At 46.1% G+C, this 21300-nt stretch overlaps 1 protein-coding gene across 2 annotated transcripts in view; it reads right to left on the bottom strand.

Moving 5' to 3' along the window:
- The window catches only part of LOC119178071 (replication protein A 14 kDa subunit), a 105701-nt gene that overhangs the window by 32442 nt on the left and 51959 nt on the right, over window positions 1-21300 (bottom strand). The window contains exons 3-4 of one of the 2 annotated variants that reach the window (XR_005110633.2): window positions 15853-15964; window positions 1268-1337 (exon numbers count right to left, since the gene is read on the bottom strand). Coding sequence is in view for 1 of the 2 variants with exons in the window: in XM_037429234.2 (XP_037285131.1) it covers window positions 15853-15964 (112 nt within the window). In the remaining variant the exon portion in view is untranslated. The remainder of the gene's footprint in view (window positions 1-1267; window positions 1338-15852; window positions 15965-21300) is intronic. The other variant, XM_037429234.2, reaches the window with a different exon arrangement.

Below are 21300 nucleotides of genomic sequence, written 5' to 3'. Positions count from 1 at the left end.
GCATTTTTTTCATGATCTTTTATATCAAATTTTGGATAAATCGAACTATTTCGCGATCGCCGCGCAGGTCGATATATCGAGGTTCGACTGTATGTATGTATGTACGTAGCCACCAGAGGCACATACCCGCTCTAGAGAGCGGGTATGTGCCACAGGGGATGCAACATGGGAGATGGCGGTACTTGGAGTGTTCAATAGATGGATGCACGGACGGACAGATGGACAGACGTACGGACAGATGGACAGACGTACGGACAGACTAATGGATGGACTCACGGGCGGATGTATGGATAGACGTACGGAACCAAAAAGGAATGGACGGACAAAAGCACGGACGGGCTGACGGACGCTTCGCATCATTCACTGTGTGTACATGCTGCGATTTTTGTTCTTTTCCCGAACACTGCCATCAAGTTTTGGTAAAAAAAAAGTTTCACCAAAAGGGTGCAGCAATGAATGCAATAGCAACAAAGTGTAAGGCACAGAGCCAACTCTTTTAGATTCGATATCGCACAACTCTACAAAACGTTGGTGCAAGAGAAAACAGCCGCGCCAAGGAGAGATGCTCCTTTCGCGATCCTCCTTCCCCCGTTCTTTAGAGCATGTTCAATTCTCTCCAAGGTAAACCTTCTTACATCGGCTAGCTTACGATTATTATTCAACTTTGAAAGCTTTGCCAATTCTATTTTGTGTATTGTATTCGAGGCTTTCATGCTTAGGTGTTTCTTAATGAGGTTCTTCATCTCCTGGGACAGCTTGCCAGTGTCGTGTCTAAGTACTGTACCTGCAACTTCCACTGCACACTTCGTAATGATACTCATCAGATTATCATTTATTCTGTCAATGCTAAGGCTGGTGTCCTCGATAAGAGCAGAGTTTTGAATTCCTGTACTTTTGCTGTCAGTGCTGGTTCGTTGATTGGTTTCTTGCGTATCAGTTTCTGTTGTTCCTTCAGTATAGGATAATTCGAGACCATACCATTTTATGGTCACTGCATCATGCCTTGCCAAGCACCTCCACATCCTGCACGATGACTCGGTGTGCACTCAATATAAAGTCTATTTCGTCTTTACTTTCGCCATAAGGACTCTTCCATGTTTACTCCCACATGCATGCCTCCAGTATATACTTATCAGCAAAACAAGAAGAAACACCACTTCTCGCCTATTCTGTGCATCTTGAATTTTAACGATCACTAAGTTTTTAACGATCACTAGGTTTTGTGGAAAAAAAATAACTTCTGCTAAAGGTGATGACGACAACTCACTGAGAATTCCATCGATTGCTTCATATAACCATTCCTTCCCATATTCCAACAGATCTTGGCTACTCGGTTTCTAGATAGATAAAGATAGCCAGTGTCAATGTGATAATGTTAAAGAGCTCGTTTCGCAGAAATTTCGGCATCGTTAGTAGTGAGCAAAGGATCATCCTCTTTGCGTGACCAAAAAATTGAGAAATATGCAAATTGAACAAATAAAAAAATTCTGGATTTGAGTGAGGATCGAACCCAGGTCGTTTGCGTGGAAAGCGGGTGTTCTACCACAAAGCCACACCTCGGCTTGTGAATACAGTGAAAATAACTTCCTCTGTTTAGAAATGCAGTGAAAGTAACTTTCATGTTTTACAAACACATGCATGCTGTATAGTAGATGCTTCGCAACACAACACGAAGTATTGCACTAATAACGCCTGGTACAAGCGTACATTGCCATCGGGCATCAGATCATGGGATTATCATACTGACTTCATAGTTTAAAACCAGTCAGCCACTGCAAAAAAGCACATACAGTACCTCACCCTTAAGGCCACGTAGTGGGTGCCTATAGCAAGTTCAAAAAGCTCTAGGGTCATCCAATATTTTACTGTTGTTGTTAAAGGTGGAAAGAAAACAGAATTCGGTATTTACCGGCCAACTTAAGTTATGCCCATTTTTTCTAAGGTTGCTGAAAAAATTTACACGTTTCTTTAACTGCCGTTTCACAAATAATGAATAAGTGTTCATTAATACAATTTTCAACCTAGAATATCCGACTGAGACCGCACTGCATCATATAGAAATGTCTTCATTCAAAACACTAAAATAAAACCCTTCGTGGAATATTTTACAAGGCAACGGGTTAGATACGGACAGATCTAACTCGTTGCGCTGTAAAATATTCCACGATGAACATCCACCAACTCGCCCAACTCCCAATTCAGCTTCGGAATGAAACACTTCACTATTGATCTATTCCTTCACTTCAGCAAAGTGTTTGATTCGTTTCAACATGAAAGTAAAAGTCGCTAGCTTCGGAGCTGGTCAAACAGTCACCACTGAGAAAGGGACAGAAGCGGTCCTAAAACATCAAGTCAGTGTTTGGTTTTTAATCTTAACATTACAATCCACAGACTAAAAGCAGCTGGAGAGTTTGTTTTATTCATAAACAGAAGTGAAAGTGCACTTCAGTGCTTTGGAGCAGCTCAGAGATAATGCTGCTTTGGAGCAGAAAAGGGGATTTGGGAGCAGCTTTCTAGGGTCAAACATCATCACCGATCAAAAGTATTGCAAGACAGTAGCAGCATTGGGGTCGCGACAGCGTTTATTAGGCTGAATCACCTGATCAACACTTCAAACAAAGACGACGTTCCTTGTGATAATGATTATATACAGATGAAGAAGATGAAAGTCAGATGCTGTGAATATTATACTAACAATAATTTTTCTCTCGCACGGAAGCAGCCAACGTGGCCCCTGTTTATGACGTGAACAACCACCGTACCATGAAAACGGCCGTCAGAAGGCATGACAACAGGGGTTGCTCGGCAGTTAACAGGAGACGTCTGCTCGACTATAGCATAGGGGCTGATGAAACGTGAGTGAAACTTATCACACAGGCCAGGAACTCGCGTTGGGGTCCACAATAGTGCTTCGTCTCCAGTATTGAAGTGAACAACGCGGTGGACATCATCGTAGCGAGTCTTCGGCTTTTGTTGGCTCGCCTCTGTATTGAGGCGGGCGCGTCAGCAACAATCGGCCAGGCGAGAGATAAAGTGCTCACTTGATGAAGACGAGTTCACAGGGACGTCAAAAAAGGAGATGTCAAGCCGAGATGTCGGTTGACGGCCATAGACGAGAAAGAATGGGGAATAGCCCGTGTTGCGCTACAGGATGGTAGGATGGTATTCCAGTTGGTGCGGTGGGCGTTGATATACACAGATATCATATCGGAAAGTTGAATGGAAGCGCTTTGTGAGGCCGTTAGTCTGGGGATGGTAGCTGGAAGTCGCCTTATGAATTGTATTACAAGCGTAGAGAACGTGTTCAAGCAGTTTCGAGAGAAACGCCTTGCTGCGGTTGCTCAATAGGATGCGTGGCTCACCATGTCTCAGAAAGATTGCCTCCAGAAAAATGTGGCAATATCCTCTGTCGATCCTGAAGGAAGTGCAGCTGTTTCAGCATACCTTGTCAAGTGGTCAACTGCTGTGAAAATCCAGCGCTTGACGCTAGCTGATATTGATAGTGGTCCATAGAGGTCAATCCCGATGACATCGAAGGGAGCGTCAGGACACGGGAGAGGTTGTAGGAGACCAGCCGGGGAGGAAGTGGGTCGCTTGCGGAGTTGGCAAAACGAGCATGACGCCACATATTGCGCTATGCAGGTGGAACGCCCAGGCCAGGCAAAACGAATGTGGATGCGTTCATAGGTTTTCTAAAAACCGACATGACCAGCCTTTGGGTCATCGTGAAATGCCTCCAAAATCTGCGGGCTTAGAGAACGAGGAGCGACGAGACTCAAGCGCGGTCCGTCGGGATGGAACACAAAGCGGTAAAGAATTTAGTTCTCAGTCTTGAAGTTCTGCAGCTGTCGATGGGTGCGGGCGTTGGGAGGACGAGACGAGCCTTGAAGGCGCTGCATTATAGAGCGTTGATGGGATGCGTTGCGTTGGTGGATGCGCTGCGTTGATGGGACGCGAACATCTCGTTGCCGCAGGCAGAAAAAAAATCGACAGCAGCGAGTGAATGAACTGACAGAGACACTTTGATGGGTTCACTCACATTTGGCGACAGGCCTGGAGTGTCTGATGAGGATGATAAAGGACAGCGGCTAAGGGCATCGGCATCGTTATCTTTAATGCTGGATTTTTGGTAACATAAAGTCGTATTCTTGAGACCAAGTATCCAGCGACTGAGACGTCCAGACAAATTATTCAATGCCGACAACCAGCGCAAAGCGTGGTGGTCAGTGACGACTGTAAAGTGACGGTCGTGAAGATAAGGTCGAAACTTCTGCGTGGCCGAGACAACAGCGAGACATTCCTGCTCAGTGATGGTGCAGTTTTTCTCTGCTACTGTGAGGGTGCGACTAGCGTATGCGATCACACGTTCGCCAGAATGCTCTGTTCGTTGCAAAAGTACAGTGCCGAGTCTGTGTCCGCTGACATCAGTATGAAGGAGAGAGGGCACGGCGTTATCAAAATGACAAAGCACTGGCTCACACGTGAGAGCACGTTTCAAGGTTGGCATTCATCTGACCATATGTATAACGTTCCCGAAGAAAGAAGTTGGTGAAGTGGTGCAGAAATGGTGGCGAAGTCTCGTATGAAGCGCCAGAAGTACGATGCAAGGCCAAGAAAGCTTCAGAAAGCTTCAGAGCTCTTTGGCGCGTTGAGGCACTGGGAAGCAAAGAACGTTGGTAATCTTGTCAGGATCAGGCCGGATGCCATCTTTGCTGACGAGATGTCCGGGTACTTTTGCTTACAAAGTGGCACTTTTTGGTGTTGAGCTGAAGACAAGAAGCTACGAGACACGTCAGAACTTCATCTAGGCACTGCAAGTGTTGTTCTAATGTTGAAGAGAATATGACGATGTCGTCAAGGTAACATAAGCATGTTTTCCACTTAAGGCCCCGCATACAGTGTCGCTCACTCGTTCAAACGTTGCTGGCACATTGCAGAGGCCGAAAGGCATGATGTAAAATTCGTAAAGGCCGTCGGGTATGGCAAAAGGCAGTTTTTTCTTTGTCATCCTCGTGCATTGGTGTTTGCCAATAACCGGAGCACAGGTCAAAACTCGAAAAATATTCCGCTCCTTGTAAGGAAATTAAGGCATCATCAATGCGAGGCAAAGGACACAGTCGAAACCCTAAATAACGAAACCCCGCGAGTACGAAATCCTTGCGGCAACGAAATATTTCCAGATCCCAAGCGAACGTTCATAGAAGCCTATGTATTACGTATCTCGCAGTAACAAAATGTTCTTAGACAGGGATCCCGCATTAACGAATTTTTCACCGTGGTATGGGCCTTATTTTACCCTCCCACCAAAGGTTAACTGTCGAAAATATGCTCGTACACGTTATGCGCACTCAAAATTTGTAAACCTCTGCTTTTTTTTTTCCGCACTAGCATGGGTACCGCCATTTTCGTTTACTTGAATAGGCGATGGTCTTTGTGTCCGACAACATGCCTGCCCACACTGCAGTAGGCGATGGCAAATGATCATGCTTGAGTGCAGATGGCGCCATCAGACGAGCTCAGCAGGCGGAAGCAACACCAACAGTTGGAATCAATCAAAACGACAAAGAGAAGACTGGAAATGGAGGCGAAATCGAGATGAAGTTACAATGGCGCCTGAGAAAAGCTTGACGCCGGAAGCGGATTCTCTGTTGATCGCGGAAAAAGAAAGGAATGGCAACAATATCATCATCATGTAAAGCAGCCTTGCAGCGACACCATTAGGGGACTACACAATCCCATCCTGCATTGCTTCTGTAATTTCGTAACTTCCGTAGCCTCACACCTGAGCCTGAGCGCCGCGAGTTGTGTTGTGTGTGGCTGTTTGCGTGAAAGTGCTGTGGGTGGCTACCAGCACATGGGCTCTTGCTAAGATGCCCTCGCCAGCCAATAAGTGGTAGTTTCTGTTGCTTTACGATAAGGCTGTCATCATTGCCGAAGTTGAAAAAGCCTAGAAGAAAAAGGATATTGCTGAAGAGTATGGAATGGCGTGCAGCTCGCTTTTGACCATATTGAAGGGCAAAGATGCCATTTTCACTGCGCTTGACAATGGCGCATGTGCGCAGAACAAGACAGTGGCCGCAGCGGCCTTTCAGGACGTTGATAAAGCGGTCTTCGCGTGGTTTTGTGAACAGCATGCCAACAGAGTGCCACTGTCGTTAAAAATTCTACAGCAGAAGGCACTGGACTTTGCCAGTATCCTCGGGCACGACCAGTACTGAGCAAGCATTGGCTGGTTGGGCCGCTCTAAAGCCCGGCATGACATCGTGGCCGAGGCGATTTCTGAAGAAGCCACAAGCGTTCACCCAGTAACAACTTCGTCGTGGCTGCTGACCAACAAAGAAGTATTAGACCAGTACGAGCTCTGCGAGGTATACAACGCGGACGAGGCGGGCTGTTCTTCCAGATGCTCCCGTCGAAGAACCTGGACTTGAAAGGCCAGAAGTGCCACCGGGGCAAGCACAGCAAGCAACACGTTACCATTTTGTTGTGCTGCAAAATGAATGGCACAGACAAGCAGCCACTCCTAGTCATCGGCTGGAGCGAAAAACCCTGCTGCTTCAAAGGAAACCGCCGCTCGCTGCCCGTTCAATACACCGCAAACAAGAAGGCATGGATGTCTCGGGCTCTTTTTTCCAGCTGGGTCAAGGCGTTCGATGCCGACATGCACAAGGCAGGCAGGTGAATGGCCCTTTTTTTAGACAACTGTAGTGCCCACCACATCGATGAGACGGAGCTCACGAACGTGCGCTTATTTTTTGTTCTGTTTTTTTTTTTTCACCGAACTGCACTTCTGTTCTGCAGCCGCTCGACCAAGGCGTAATTTGGAGCGTCAAGTGCGCCTACAGGGAGAGGTTGATCCAGCGTCTGCTACTAAACCTCCGCCACAAGTGTCCCACCGACGTCAACTTAAGCATGGCTTTCGAGATGGTGGCCGCTGCATGGGTTGCAACATCCCTGTCGCTGATTGAGAACTGTCTGAAGCACGCGGGCTTCACCCCCACCGTGCAAGCATCACACACTGATTGCGCTTCGGCGTCACCAGACGAAGATTTGGACGAAGGCACACTTGACGGCGAGAGTGGTGGCAGTGCAGTGCCTCTGTCCCTGACCAACGCCTGGGGGGAACTTCGAGCCATCGACATCCCATATGAACTCACCGTTGATGCATTCGTTCGCGCCGATGACGACGTAGTCGTGTACGAGGAAGTGACTGACAAGGCCATTATCGAGAGCGTGCGCAAAGCTGATGACACTGAGAACCAAGAAGAGACGCACGCGAAGAAACCCAACCCACGGGTTGTTTTGGATGCGCTGGACACCCTTCGCTCCTCCTTCAACGCACATGACGACGACGTAGCAATGGACCACTTTTTCCAGTGCGAAGGGAGAGCTTTGAAGTTGTTGCATTGCAAGGGTCAGCAAAGTAAGTTGACCGACTTCTGGCAATAAATTTTTGATCTGCTGGCCGTATCACTGTTTTTATGTCTCATACTCGCCGCAACGAAATTCTTGCGAAAATGAAATTTTTCAGTTTCCCTGGCGCAGACTAGGACATCATACGACATACAACTGCTCCAATGGCAGATACCAACTCTTTCAAATATGTACCCTTCTCTACTTGATGTGATGCACAGCTGCTCTTCTTTGCTAGCCTTCTAGAAAAAAAGTTAAACAGCTTCTACTAGAAATAAATGTCATGTTCTTCTGTCTTCTCTTTTGTAGCTCTATTATTGAGTGCGAGTGTTTTTGTGTTTTTTTGTAAAAATGCTTTTGTGTTGAATCTCTGTAAAAAAAAAATTTTTTTTGGTGTGTAACAAGTTATTTTGTTACGCATATTTATGCTTACAAAGTTTGACTACAGGTTTCAGAAATGAATACAAACTGTGTATGGTTTGCCTGATATTGTTGTATAGTTGAACATAGAATTGTATAAGGTTTTTTTGAATTACAGTTTCTAAGCTATTTGCATTTTGTATTAAACTGCTGCTTGTGTGCATTTTGTATTAAACTGCCTGGGGCTAGGAACCTAGTCAGGTGACTTTAAATGTTGCCTTTTGCCATAGCCCCAGGGCAACCTCTTTTGTTGCCAAAAAAATAAACAATTCAATTCAATTTCGTTATTGCGAGTTTCGAGTGTATACCTTTTTTTTTGCTTACTTTGTTCAATGCGCGGTAGTCCATGCAGAATTGCATCAAGCTGTCTTCTTTTCGCACGAGAACGACAGGTGACGACCAAGGGCTTGCGGAGAGGCGGATGATATTTTGTCTGAGCATATCAGCCATGTGCTTGTCGACCTTGCGTTCGCTGGAAGAGACACGGCATGGTAGACGACGGACAATAGAAGTTCCGTCAGTGTGTATGCGATGAGCCACCGTAGAAGTCTGACTTAGAGCAGTGGAATGTACGTCGAAAGATTTATGCTTGGACAACAACGCCAGTAGTTAGTCTGCTTGCGGCAGAGTGAGATCCATACTGATGGCATTGACGAGAGCTGTAGTAGGTGGAGCATTTGTTGGTATTGAGCGTGATTCCACCAGACTGGTATGTGCAGCCACTACAGAGATAGGTTGTGCGTCCACGCTGGAAACTACAACAGTGCCCTTGGTCAGCAGAATCAGCTCATTGGTGATATTCAATAAAGCGAGAAGTGTTGTGCCGTTGGAGAAGCGGACAAGACTCGATGAAAGTGGAATCCCTCTGGATAGACAACAGGCTGATGGATTAACTAGGACGTGACCGTGGTCAATGGAGTGAGGCATAACCGTGATAACGTGCTCGTGGTCAGGTGGCACAAGGTAGCCGTTCTCTGTTCATAGCCGGTTACGTGATGATTTCGGGGAGATATCATCCGTCTCTCGCATATGCATGAGTCGTCGTCAACAAGAGGAAGAAGCAGCAGCATCAGAAAGAAAGTGCCATCTTAAAGAAGCATAAAAACACAAGAAAAACTAACAGTACACTGTGCTGATGACCGTATCTGCGAGTCATTTGCGCTACTCTCCATGCCGTGTCTCTTCCAGCGAACGCAAGGTCGACAAGCACATGGCTGATATGCTCAGACAAAATATCATCCGCCTCTCCGCAAGCCCTTGGTCGTCACCTGTCGTTCTCGTGCGAAAAGAAGACAGCTTGATGCAATTCTGCATGGACTACCGCGCATTGAACAAAGTAAGCAAAAAAAAAGGTATACACTCGAAACTCGCAATAACGAAATTGAATTGAATTGTTTATTTTTTTGCCAACATAAGAGAGTGCCAGTATAAGATGTGGTAACCTAACACAGACGAGAACACAAATCCACATGAATAACAGAAATAGCAGCCCCTGTGTCCACCAATGCTAAAACTGGTACCCCTTAAACATACACTGATAACAAATTGCATGGGCCTTCTGGAGGCCTTGTGTTTGTTCGAGCGATGCAGCTTTCCCTCTAGAAACTGCGCCAGCTAGTTTTCCCAGTGGTAGTCAGAAGTAAGGGCAGCTGGTCTCAGAGGAGATGTTGAGCGTCACAGAGCTGAAGGAGACCGGCCGCGTCCGGGATAGTAGGGGCGAGGTGCGGCGAGTGGAGAAGTCGAAGGAATGAACGTGTCGTAGAGCAGCGCTGGTACAGGTTCAAAGAGGGCACCAAATCCCTTTTGTAAACGTCCTGGCCACGGCGTTCGTCCTAGTGGCGTTTGTGGCAAAATCGTGAAATATGACCCCGAATGCCACAATAGTAACATATTAAGCGAGGCGAGCGCCAGGGGCCGTAGAATGCTGGAGCTGGGACAGGCGCTGGTACTGGCGCTGAGACAGGAGAGTGTGGTGCAAATACTGCTACGTTAGACTGCGCAGGAACAGGATGCGCGTGCTGAACCAAGGCAGGTGGCATGGCAGCAACTTGTGCATACGTCATGGACAGCGTTGGCGTCGGAGTGTAGGATGGGAGAGCGCAAGCCATGGATGAGAGCTCCTCTTTGATGATGTCGCGCAGACCAGCAGATGGAGAGTGAGGCAGAGGGGCGGGTGCATATGGCAACTCTTGCGCTTGAAGTTCAGACCAGCAGATGGAAAGTGAGGCCGAGGGGCAGGTGCACATGACAACTCCTGCGCTTGAAGTTCCTCGCGAATCAGAGTGCGAATCAGCGCGCGCAAATCTGCATCTGAGGAAGGCCGGCTGTCACTGGCGTCTGGGTAGTCTAGGTGCAATCGAATGGCTTGGAGTTCATCAAGATTTTGACATGTGATGATGATGCCCTCAACGGTGATGGGCGTCTTTGACAGCCAGAGCGTTAAACTAGACATGGCCTATCCCTTTGAGGATGTGGCGAACACGATTAGCTTCTGTTATTGCCGAGTTCACGTGGTGGCAAAGGACAAGGACGTCTTCAATGTACGAAGTGTACGTCTCCCCAGAATGTTGGGTACGCCCATCGAAATTTTGTTTCGACACTTCAGAATAGATGATCGGTTTTCCAAAAATCCTACGGACTTGCTGAGCAAAAGTAGGCCAATCCGGGAAGCTGCTCTCCTGGTTAAAAAACCACGTTTTCGCGACATCGGACAGATAAAAGGCGACGTGAAGTTTTTGAGGCTCATTCCATTGGTTATCAACACTGGTCATTTTGTATTCTTTCAGCCCATACCTCGACCTCGTCACGTAGAAGACCAGAGAAATTGGGTGGGTAGGTCGCGCTGCCGGGCGTTGACGATCCAGGCAGGAATGGTTTGTCAGACAGGGATGCTGGATGGTCCAGGCAGCGTTTCTAGCGCCATGACAGCAGACGGGGAAAGCAAGCGGCAACCCGAACGAAGCTCCAGGGGAACGTGAGGTTGGAGAGGACTTGGGGATCGAAGCAGCCTCCACCACTCAAGACAGTAGCAGTGTTGTGGCCGCGACGGCGTTTATTAGAATGAATCACCTGATCAACGCTTCGAACGAAGACGACGTTCCTCGTGATGATTATAACAGATGAAGAAGATGAAGGTCAAATGCTGTGAATATTGTGCTTACAGCATTTATAGTAATAAAAATGCTAATGGTTACACAAGACATTCAGTACTAAACATCAAAATCAAATTGACTACGCCCACTGCCGGACAAAGGCTTCTCCCACGTTCCACCAGCCAAGTCGGTCCTATGCTTGCTGCTCCCACTTTACACCTGCAAACTTCCTAATCTCACCTGCCCACCTAACTTTCTGTCTCTCTTGCCCCGCCGCGGTGGTCTAGTGGCTAAGGTACTCGGCTGCTGACCCGCAGGGTGCGGGTTCGAATCCCGGCTGCGGCGGCTGCATTTCCGATGGAGGCGGAAATGTTGTAGGCCCGTGTGCTCAGATTTGGGTGCACGTTAAAGAACCCCAGGTGGTCTAAATTTCCGGAGTCCTCCACTACGGCGTCTCTCATAATCATATAGTGGTTTTGGGACGTTAAACCCCACATATCAATTTCTGTCTCTCTTTCCCCGCTTGCCTTCTCTTGGAATCCGGACAGTTACCCCTGATGACCAGCGGTTATCCTGCCTACGCGTTACGCACCCGACCCACGTCCATTTCTTCTTTTTGTTCGCAACTATAATATCCTAAACCCCGGTTTGTTCCCTGACCCACTCTGCTCTCTTCTTGTCACTTAAGGTTACACCTATAATTTTCCTTTCTATTTCTAAAGTATTAAACTTAGCACCTACGAAGTTTTGAGTGTATTCCCATCATTAAACATCATAGCTGAAAGAGAAATAACTAAGAAAACAAGAGCTAAGCAATGATTATCTTGTTTTCATGATTGCTATACTCTATTTCACACATCAAGTGCAATGCTGCGGAAGCTATGAAAAAAGTTTTGTCAGCAAAATGTACCACTCTGCATGTACTGTAGCCACCATTCGACATCGCTAATACTCGCTTCATTCAGCCGGGCAGCTAAATCAGCGAATCGAGGAAAAAAAGAAATCAGGAAGCGTGACGTCACGTAGGCAGCCTTGGCAAGCCGTGCCGTTTTGAAGCCAGCATGGTGAGCCCAACACATAACTTTAGCGCAAAATCATGCGAGTAACGACACTTGCCAATACTTCGGAGTACGGCACTCGATAGCTTTTAATCGAAATGCACTGGTTCGGTGCAGAACAGCCCACTCATGCAGGTAGCTCAAAGACAGAATGGCACAGGGAGTACCTCTATTTTTTATTAGTTATATAAATGATATTATTCATGTGCCACTGACTTCCTCTACAGTTATGCATGCAGACGATACGAGCTTGTTCTTCTATGGTAGCTGTTTAAAAGATCTAGAGAAGAAAGTCAATGAGTGCCTGGTCTCTCTTACTGGCTATATTCAAACCAGCTACAATTGAACATTAGTAAAACTAAATTTATATTTTGATTACCTTTATTCAGGACAACCTATGATAAGTAAACATTATCATACGAAATACCTTATCTACTCTACAAAAATAGCTATGTCTGTGAACTTTTGTAATAACGTATTACTAAAAACAGTGTGAAGAAAAAGTTAAGATGGACAACCTTACTTGTAAGGAGCCATAACTGTATTATCTATTTGATACATCTTTCAGTGTCTTTCTTACTACTGTACAGTTGAATCTCATTATTTCAAATGCACATAATTCGAACTTCCGGTTAATTCGAACTCACGATGAGGACCCATCAAAGCTATGTGTATTCCAATGGGCGAAAACTCCCGGTAATTCAACGCCCAAGCACTTTCGACGGTTAATTCGAACATACTGCGCTCCGAAAATGCTCTCAGCACCCCGCCCGATTCCGCTGCGGCACCTGCGACACCTCAACGCTTGATTGATTGATTTGTGGGGTTTAACGTCCCAAAACCACCATATGATTATGAGAGACGCCGTAGTGAAGGGCTCCGGAAATTTCGACCACCTGGGGTTCTTTAGCGTGCACCCAAATCTGAGCACAAAGGCCTACAACATTTCCGCCTCAATCGGAAATGCAGTCGCCGCAGCCGGGATTCGATCCCGTGACCTGCTGGTCAGCAGCCGAGTACCTTAGCCACTAGACCACCGTGGCTGGGCGACGCCTCTACGCTGCCTACGAAGGAAATGAAAAAGAAAGAAAAGGCTGTGGTGGAATGTTTGCTCCCTCTAAAATGCCGATCTGCGACGCGCCCATGTCACGCTTCTCCTTTATCCGTCCCTGCCACGTATAGACCCTTCCCCTTCCTTTCAACGCCATGCGCAAAGAGAGAAAGAGGAAAAAAAAAGCCGTAGCTAGGTTGAATGATTGTGTGGTTGAAGGAGAGGATAAAGGCCCTATCTTCTGCAACCCTTGCCCCTTACGGGAGCACGGCTCTGCGCCTTAAGAGGGGGGGTCTCATGCGCCAATGCCCCGCTTCTTCCTTCTTCCTTTCCCTTCCCTGCCACGTAACCCTCCTCCATTCAACGACGTGCGTGAAGAGAGCAAAAAAAAAAAAAAAAAGCTGCCGTGAAGTGTTGGTTTTCTCTCAAATACCGATCTGCTTCTCTCTGCGTGGAGACGCTCCTCCTTTCTCGTCACGTGCTGGCCATGCTGCAATTGCGTGGCATAGAGCGGGAGGCTCCGCGCTTCGCAGCAGTCGGTGTCGTCTTTAGAAAGCGTTGACACTGGACATTTCCGCGCGCAACTTCTTTTGCCAGGAGAATGCTGAAGCCGAAGTAGAAATGCTTTGCAAGCTGCGTGCGAAATTGATCGACTCACTGCAAGGCAAACGTGTGCAGACGCGCATTATTGATTATTTCAATTAATAACAGATATCCTGTGATTTGTGAATAAATGTAAATCTTCTTAAACTTCCCCCTCGAGTGTTAGCTCAATGCACATGCGCCACTTCATGGAGAGGGCTCCGTTTATTTAGCTTTCATTAATTTGAGCTTCCTTTAATTCGAACAAATTTTTGGGCCCCTTCGAGTTCTAATTATCGAGATTCGACTGTATATTGGATGAAAGTTGCTCATTTTATTTTGTTTTAAATGTATTTCTGTATAATACTTAGTATTCTATCCAAAAATTTCTCATGGTTTCAGTTTTTTATATACTTTTTTTATCTTACTACTGCAAATTAGTGATGACTGTAACACATTATTTTAAATATATGTTTTGACTTGTGTTATACTTTTTGAATTTGATTTTTGTGTCCCTTTATTCAAAATAAGAAACAAAATTTGTATCTTTTGTTCCACTGCGCCTGAGCAAACGTATGGGTGGAGGAACTTTAGTCAGGCAGAGGTAATCTGCCTTTACTCCCTTCAACCACGGCAATCTTTTTTTGTCTCAATAAACAGTGAATGGGAAACCGTATCGCAAGCTCTGATCATGAGTAGGGCCAACAAGGTGGGCTTCTCTGGTGTGACGTAATACACCTTATTCCTTCTGAAAAAAAAGGAAGAAAATACATTCTGGTGGGCACATTGGGCAGCATCAGCTGTGGTACCGTATTTGTTTACTGGTAGCAATGGCTCAAGAGATGCACATTTGTACGAATACAAATATAATGAATTGAAGGCGGAATAGCTTTGTAATAGATACAGTTTTACAAATAATCCTTTGAAACAAATTTTCCAATAGAACGAAGTATTTTCGAGGCAGATGACCTTTAGTTATAATAAGGTTTGAGTGTATCGCCAACTAGCCCAACTTTCAGTCGTGCTACAATAATAAGCCGTAGGTTTGCTGCTACTAGAGAATTCTGGAATTAAATTATGCAGCATTGCGCATCAAAACATCAATGTGATTACGACACATGTGATAGTGTAAGAACTAATATTAACCACTTTTCGTGCACTTAGATGTTAGTACAAGGGTATTATTATATTGCTCAAATGAGAACATAGCCGCACCATTACACCAACATTAAATAAAATTTGGCAGATCCTTTGTACTTTGGGAATCGATGTTATGTAAGGATGGAAGCCGATTGCGTTTTATTTTTTTATTCAGTAAGACGTTATGAAGTGGCACTAAATATATGCAGAAATCCACGCACACACATTCGTTAAACAGCTACATATGTGTTATATTAACAGTTGTTTACAGTTGCATAACGATGCCAACAGTAACATGAATACTAACAACACCAGAAGAAGTAAGCTGATATAAAGTGCTGGTGTTTGCACTGGTGCGTGCAAGGATAGTAGCCCTCTACACTACTACACAAACCAACTTCAGCAGCTGGTGCCTACCTACAATTTACGTTAACCCGACATAACAGCTGTATCACAGGAGTACATACGTAATGTTTATACAATTGGATAGCCAGTACTGCAACCACAATTGACGTTGCACAAACATTAGTGTCTATTTAAAGAAACTATCCGAGGCCTGGTGTGGCACTGTGGTAACATAATTTATTGCCACCTAGAATGCTAGGATTCTATTCCTGCTGGGACACTGGCATTTATTGTTTGCATTAGTCAGGTCAACGCTGCCTGGGGCAGCTTTTTCTCAACTCTCAAGCATTTAAATTACCCATGTGTGTCCTCGCCCTTACTGGGTAGATACGAAATGTCGGCCACATACCTGCATACCAGTGGCACATATCTGCCCCCAGATATGTGCCACTGTTCTTAGGATAGTGTTTGACGACGTACGCAACGAGATTGTGACATTATTCATGTCATGACCAGCAAGTCATTATTCGTCAAACATGCTACCCTCTCATACTAATTTAGATCACAAACTCAACCACACGCAAGCATCTAAATAGATAGATAGGCAAATAGACACCAAAAGTGCTTGCAGTACGCAAGGAAATGCTTCGCATTTAAAACTTGTCAGGCTTCTTTTTTCATTTACCCGGAGCCATCACAACACATCAAGGAAAACTCTAGAACACCATCAAGCAAAGCAACATGTGCTTACCAAAGTTTTCCACCACTGCAGGCGGAAAAAGCACGTAACTTTCGCAGACAATCGCTGACTTAGCAGTGACTTCACCAACTACCTCAATGATGCCCTCCAGTGGTTCTTGAATCTGCACAAATAGAGCACAGTGCATTACTGTCAGTCTATCGCAGCACTTCAGCCACAATTCCTCATCATTGGCAGCCGTTGTATGAACAATTGGCACAGAATTCCTTGCAAGTGTTTAGCGGATACCACGCTTCTCAGAAGAATGCTGAAAAACAGCATAGCGAATGCCGGCCTACTACCAAAAAAAAATTTATTGGTAATGCCCTAGTGGGCATCAAGCAAGTGTGCTTGCAGTAGTTACGCAGTGGGTGTCTTGAAAGGGCGCTAAAAGGCCGTTCTAGATTTCGCCGTGACTATGCTGCGCCTTCCGCGCAGGCCTGGCGTTTCACTCTTGCAGAGGAAAACAGAAGGGAATCTACCAATGGAACACACGCACTCCCTCTGGAGTAAATGGCAAGGTCAGAATGTAACGCGATGCGCTCATCTCTCTTCTTGCATGAGTTGACATGATGAGCACAGCGACGCAACGCTAGCAAAACATGAGCTCTGATGCTAGAGCGCCTGAAGTTGCCACCCTGTCAAGGCACGGGGCGCTTGCGACTTTCGGTCGAATCTGCCGATTTTCGCAGAGTAGAAAGTTGCTCCGTGAAATGGAGCTCACAATGAAGCTGCTCCAGATCTGCCAATGTAACATACAGGGAGCACTCTCAATCTGCCAACAGAATAGACTTGCTCTGCATAAAGCAGAAGAAAGTATTACCGGTAGTGCTCCTAGTTTTCCAAAGGATGACACCATAAAACGGAGAGCAGAAACTACAAACAAGCACTGTCTAACACTTCTGCGCAATGTTGATACACTGTTTTTTTCACGTTCTTGTGTTCTTTAAATAAAACTTTCAGTTGTGATACAGCGCTCATTTGTGTCCGATTTATTCTCAGTCTTCTTTGTTTTCGCGCTGTAACCAAACATGCATTCGTACCAACTAGCCCAACTTTCAGTACTATTGCAACATGTCTACAAGGTGCTTGGATCCTTTGCAGCCTTGGAGATTCCCAGACCAGTGCTTTTGCTGCTTTTGAAAAGTCGTCATGCCTGTAATTTGAATGCAATAAAGTCTGTGAGAATCAGGTGGCATGACACTGCACGTGTCATCACTGCATTTCATTGCTGTTGATTGTGGTTTTTAGCAGCACAAGAAACAGATAATGTATACTTACAGGAACAATTGGTCATAATGATAGTATGCAATTAGCTCTACAATGGCCTAAAAACATGTGTCGTATGACAACATAACATTGCATAACAGATTATATATGGTTTGATAGATATGTGAGGTTAACGTCCCAAAATCACCATATGATTATGAGACGCCACAGTGGAGGGCTCCGAAAATTTCAACCATCTGGGGTTCTTTAACATGCACCCAAATCTGAATACAGGGGCCAACAACATTTCCGCCTCCATCAGAAATGCAGCCGCCGCAGACAGAATTCGATCCCACGACCTGCGGGTCGGCAGCTGAGTACCTTAGCCACAAAACCACCGCGGCGGGGCAGATTATATATGGTAAAGTTACGACAGTGACATACGTTATCACATTAATGCGGCGGCCTCACTCCGGTGGAACGAGCACACCGTTTTTGCCACTTTTCCAACTGACGTAGCGGCTGTTCTTAATTTTTATAGCTGACTTATATATGAGTGAAATGCTTGACTTTCGCACAATTCAAATATGTCTATTAAAATCAAGTCAACCATTACTATTTGGTGGAGGGCAGGCAATGATAAGCGCTAGCTACGAGGTTTGGGCTTACTGTGCCTCAGTTGTAACCATTTTCTGAGAAATCTGCTACAGTCACAGCACTGCTTCTTGCACAGCACATTCAAGACATATTTTTCTGTTTCCTCAACGTAGCATATTCATGTAGGACTTCTACTTTATTGTTGGTCATCTTTTGAAAACAGCCAAATTTAGTAATATTAAGCTGTAGACTGGCTGCTAACTACTCGCTAGAGGATGTTCATTTTCAGGATGTGCATAAGAAACAATATTCCTGATCTTAGCATTAATTGCATTTATTTACGCCTTTCATTTTTTTATTTATAGTGATCTAAATTGGGCTCTTTCCTGAGTACATGGAGCCCTCTGCTTATTTTCGTGGCAAGCTACTGAAGTTCTGTGGCTTAATTTTCACATAGACGAACTAGAGCCCCTGATCTATTTCCTCAACGTAGAGCTTTCCAATAAAACTAGCAGAAATAAGAAACGCAGCTCACAAATTATCTTAATTTATCATGCCTCAAACACCAACTAAACTACAATCTTCAAACCGAGTTGAAATCTCAGCATGACTAACAATAGTTCCTATCTCCTGATATAATTACACAAACAAATAATACACAAATAGTGCATGAGCACAGAGAAATCTGCTTTATTTTTACCACTACATTGAAAATTTTCTTTTGGCACCATCTAGATGGACAAAACGAAAGCAGCGCACTGAAAAGCTCCCCGTTTCCCAAAGGGTGGTATGCGAAAATAGTTTACCTCAGTGGAGTCTTTTCCAACTTAGAACCATGCACCCCCTTCAATCTCTACCCAACTAGAGTGACCTGAAAGAGGTCACTCTAACCCAACTTGCCCTCCACCGCCCGCTCCTTGAACCTGTCTTTCCTTCTTGCCTCCACTCAGGTGAATAGCGGAAAGCAGGTGTTCTGTCCTCTGAAAGGTTGGGGTGAAGGTTGTCAGGTGAAAAGGAAAGCTGTATCTCTGGAACTTCCCTTGTGAGAGAGGGCGTTTGTTTGCGGCGCCACTCGGGCTATATTTTGAATAAGCGAGGGGTGATGAACGACAGACAAAAGAAAGCAGGAACGCCAACAAGAAATGTGGTTGGCTGGGTTTGTTGGTATCAATCACAGAACTTGCCCTGTCGTCACTTTGGTCGACCTCTTCAGGTACCAGCTGGCTAAGATGCTGCGTGAACTCTAGCTCGACGGTGCAGAGCAGGAAATGAAGATATCCGAATATTGTCTGTGCCCCTTCCAATTCTTGATGTTCCCTTTTGACATGGCTACACAGAAGAAAGCGGAGATAGCGCAAAAGAATGCGAGGGGTGAAGACTTTCTGTCATTCCTGGCACTGGCACTCTCAAATGCAATAAAAACTCATGGTGCGCCCAATCTTCATGTACCCAGCGCAGAGAACCTGTCTGTAACATTACGTGCAAGTTATGTAGAGCAATAAAGAGCATCAATACAAGATGAGGCACACATAAAAGAGTAACACAAAAACTGTTTTGTACTTGCAGAGTTCTTTTCTATCATTGTTGCGGACCTAACACCTCAACAAATGTACACTGACTCTTGGGCGAGTTGGTGCTTTGAAATAGAAACTATCATGAGCGCGCAACAAAGCACGACACAGAAAAAGACAGGGACAGGCCTGTCTTCATCTGTCACTTTCTGTGTGTCGCGTTTTGTTGTGCTCTCACGATGGTTTCTGTGTCATATTGCCACCTACTTCTAGTAGTGGGTCGTATGCTTCATCTGTCACTTTCTGTGTGTCGCGTTTTGTTGTGCTCTCACGATGGTTTCTGTGTCATATTGCCACCTACTTCTAGTAGTGGGTCGTATGCCAAGGTGAAGGCTCACACTACAGAGAAGAAAGAAGTGCACATGGGCCCCCGCTCTGGCAAACAAGCCCAACCGACGCGCTTGGTTAGAGCCCTGTTGCTCAAAAGTCAATAAACCTTGTCGACACCCCCTGGAGTGACGTGACAATTGGTGGAGGTGCTGGGTAGGCCCCTCACGGATGTTTCAGACCCCTCCTGGAAGCGGCACCACAAGCCCAGTGCGAGTCAACACTCCCGTTCATCGGACAAGCCGCAGGATAAGGGGATTGCCACCCGAACCTGACCCTACAGTTCACACCAGTATGATGAACACGTCCAACAGTGTGTGGTCCTCTCCGGTCGTCCTAGTCAAGAAGAAAGACGGAACGCTACGTTTTTGCGTCGATTACCGGAAGCTGAACAGCGTGACTAAAAAGAACATGTACCCGCTGCCACGCATCGGCGACTCGTTAGACAGATTACGCCGCGCCCACTATTTTTCCTCTTTGGATTTAAAAAGCGGGTACTGGCAGATTGAGGTTGACGAGCGAGACCGCGAGAAAATGGCTTTTGTAACCCCTGATGGCCTGTATGAATTTCGAGTCCTTCCTTTTGGTTTGTGCTCAGCGCCCGCAACCTTCCAGCGAAGGATGGACACTGTGCTTACTGGTCTGAAGTGGCAAACTTGTCTCGTATACCTTGATGATGTCGTTTTTTCTGAAACCTTCCAGCAACATCTTCACCGCCTCAGGAATGTGCTACAGGCTATTCAATCAGCAGATCTTACACTCAAACCGCAGAAGTGTCACTTTGGTTATGAAGAGCTCAAATTCCTTGGCCATGTAGTCAACGCCAAAGGAGTCCGACCCGACCCCGACGAACTTGCCGCTGTAGCCGCGTTTCCGCATCCTACAGACAAAAAGACTGTTCGGCGCTTTCTGGACTTGTGCGCCTGCTATCGACGATTTATTAGAGCGTTTTCGAAGATAGCGGAACCCTTGATTCGCCTTACACGCGATGACACACCATTTGTATGGGCTACTGAGCAACAGGCTGCTTTTGCCGAGCTACGACAGCGGATGCAGTCAGCCCCCGTTCTTGCACATTTTGACGATGATGCTGACACAGAGGTGCACACTGACGCCAGTAACATCGGCCTCGGCACAGTGCTCGTCCAGCATCAACACGGCAAAGAACGAGTCATAGCCTATGCCAGCCGCTCAGTGTCCCGTACCGAGGTGAATTACACGACCACAAAGAAAGAGTGTCTCGCAGTAGTGTGGGCGATCACCAAGTTTCGCCCGTACCTCTATTGTCGTCCATTTAAAGTGGTGACGGACCACCATGCCCTCTGCTGGTTAGTAAACATTCGTGATCCCTCTGGACGACTGGCACGATGGAGTTTGCGTCTACAGGAATTTGATGTGACCATCGTATATAAGTCTGGACGGAAGCATGAAGACGCTGATACGCTGTCGCGTGCACCTTTAGTCATTCAAGAAGAAGAGGACGATGACGGTTTCCTGGGCGCCGAGCAGACGCCAGCGAGAGGATGAAGAGATTCGACCGCTCATCGACTATCTGGAGGGTCATAGCGCCGTTATACCTCGCCATCTATTTCGTGTCGTGACGTCTTTCTGCCTCCGAGGTAATGTCCTGTACAAAAAAAAACGCCCGTTCTACGAGCCGCGCTTACCTCCTCGTCGTTCCAAAGGACATGCGAGACGAAGTTCTCTCCGCGTGTCATGACGAGCCCACATCTGGTCATCTAGGTTACTCGCGAAC

This window comes from Rhipicephalus microplus, chromosome 1, assembly GCF_043290135.1.
Source record: "Rhipicephalus microplus isolate Deutch F79 chromosome 1, USDA_Rmic, whole genome shotgun sequence".
In the NCBI taxonomy this organism is placed as follows: Eukaryota; Metazoa; Arthropoda; class Arachnida; order Ixodida; family Ixodidae; genus Rhipicephalus; species Rhipicephalus microplus.
Note: the sequence above shows the minus strand (reverse complement) of the source record. Positions and strands in the feature narration are given on the sequence as shown.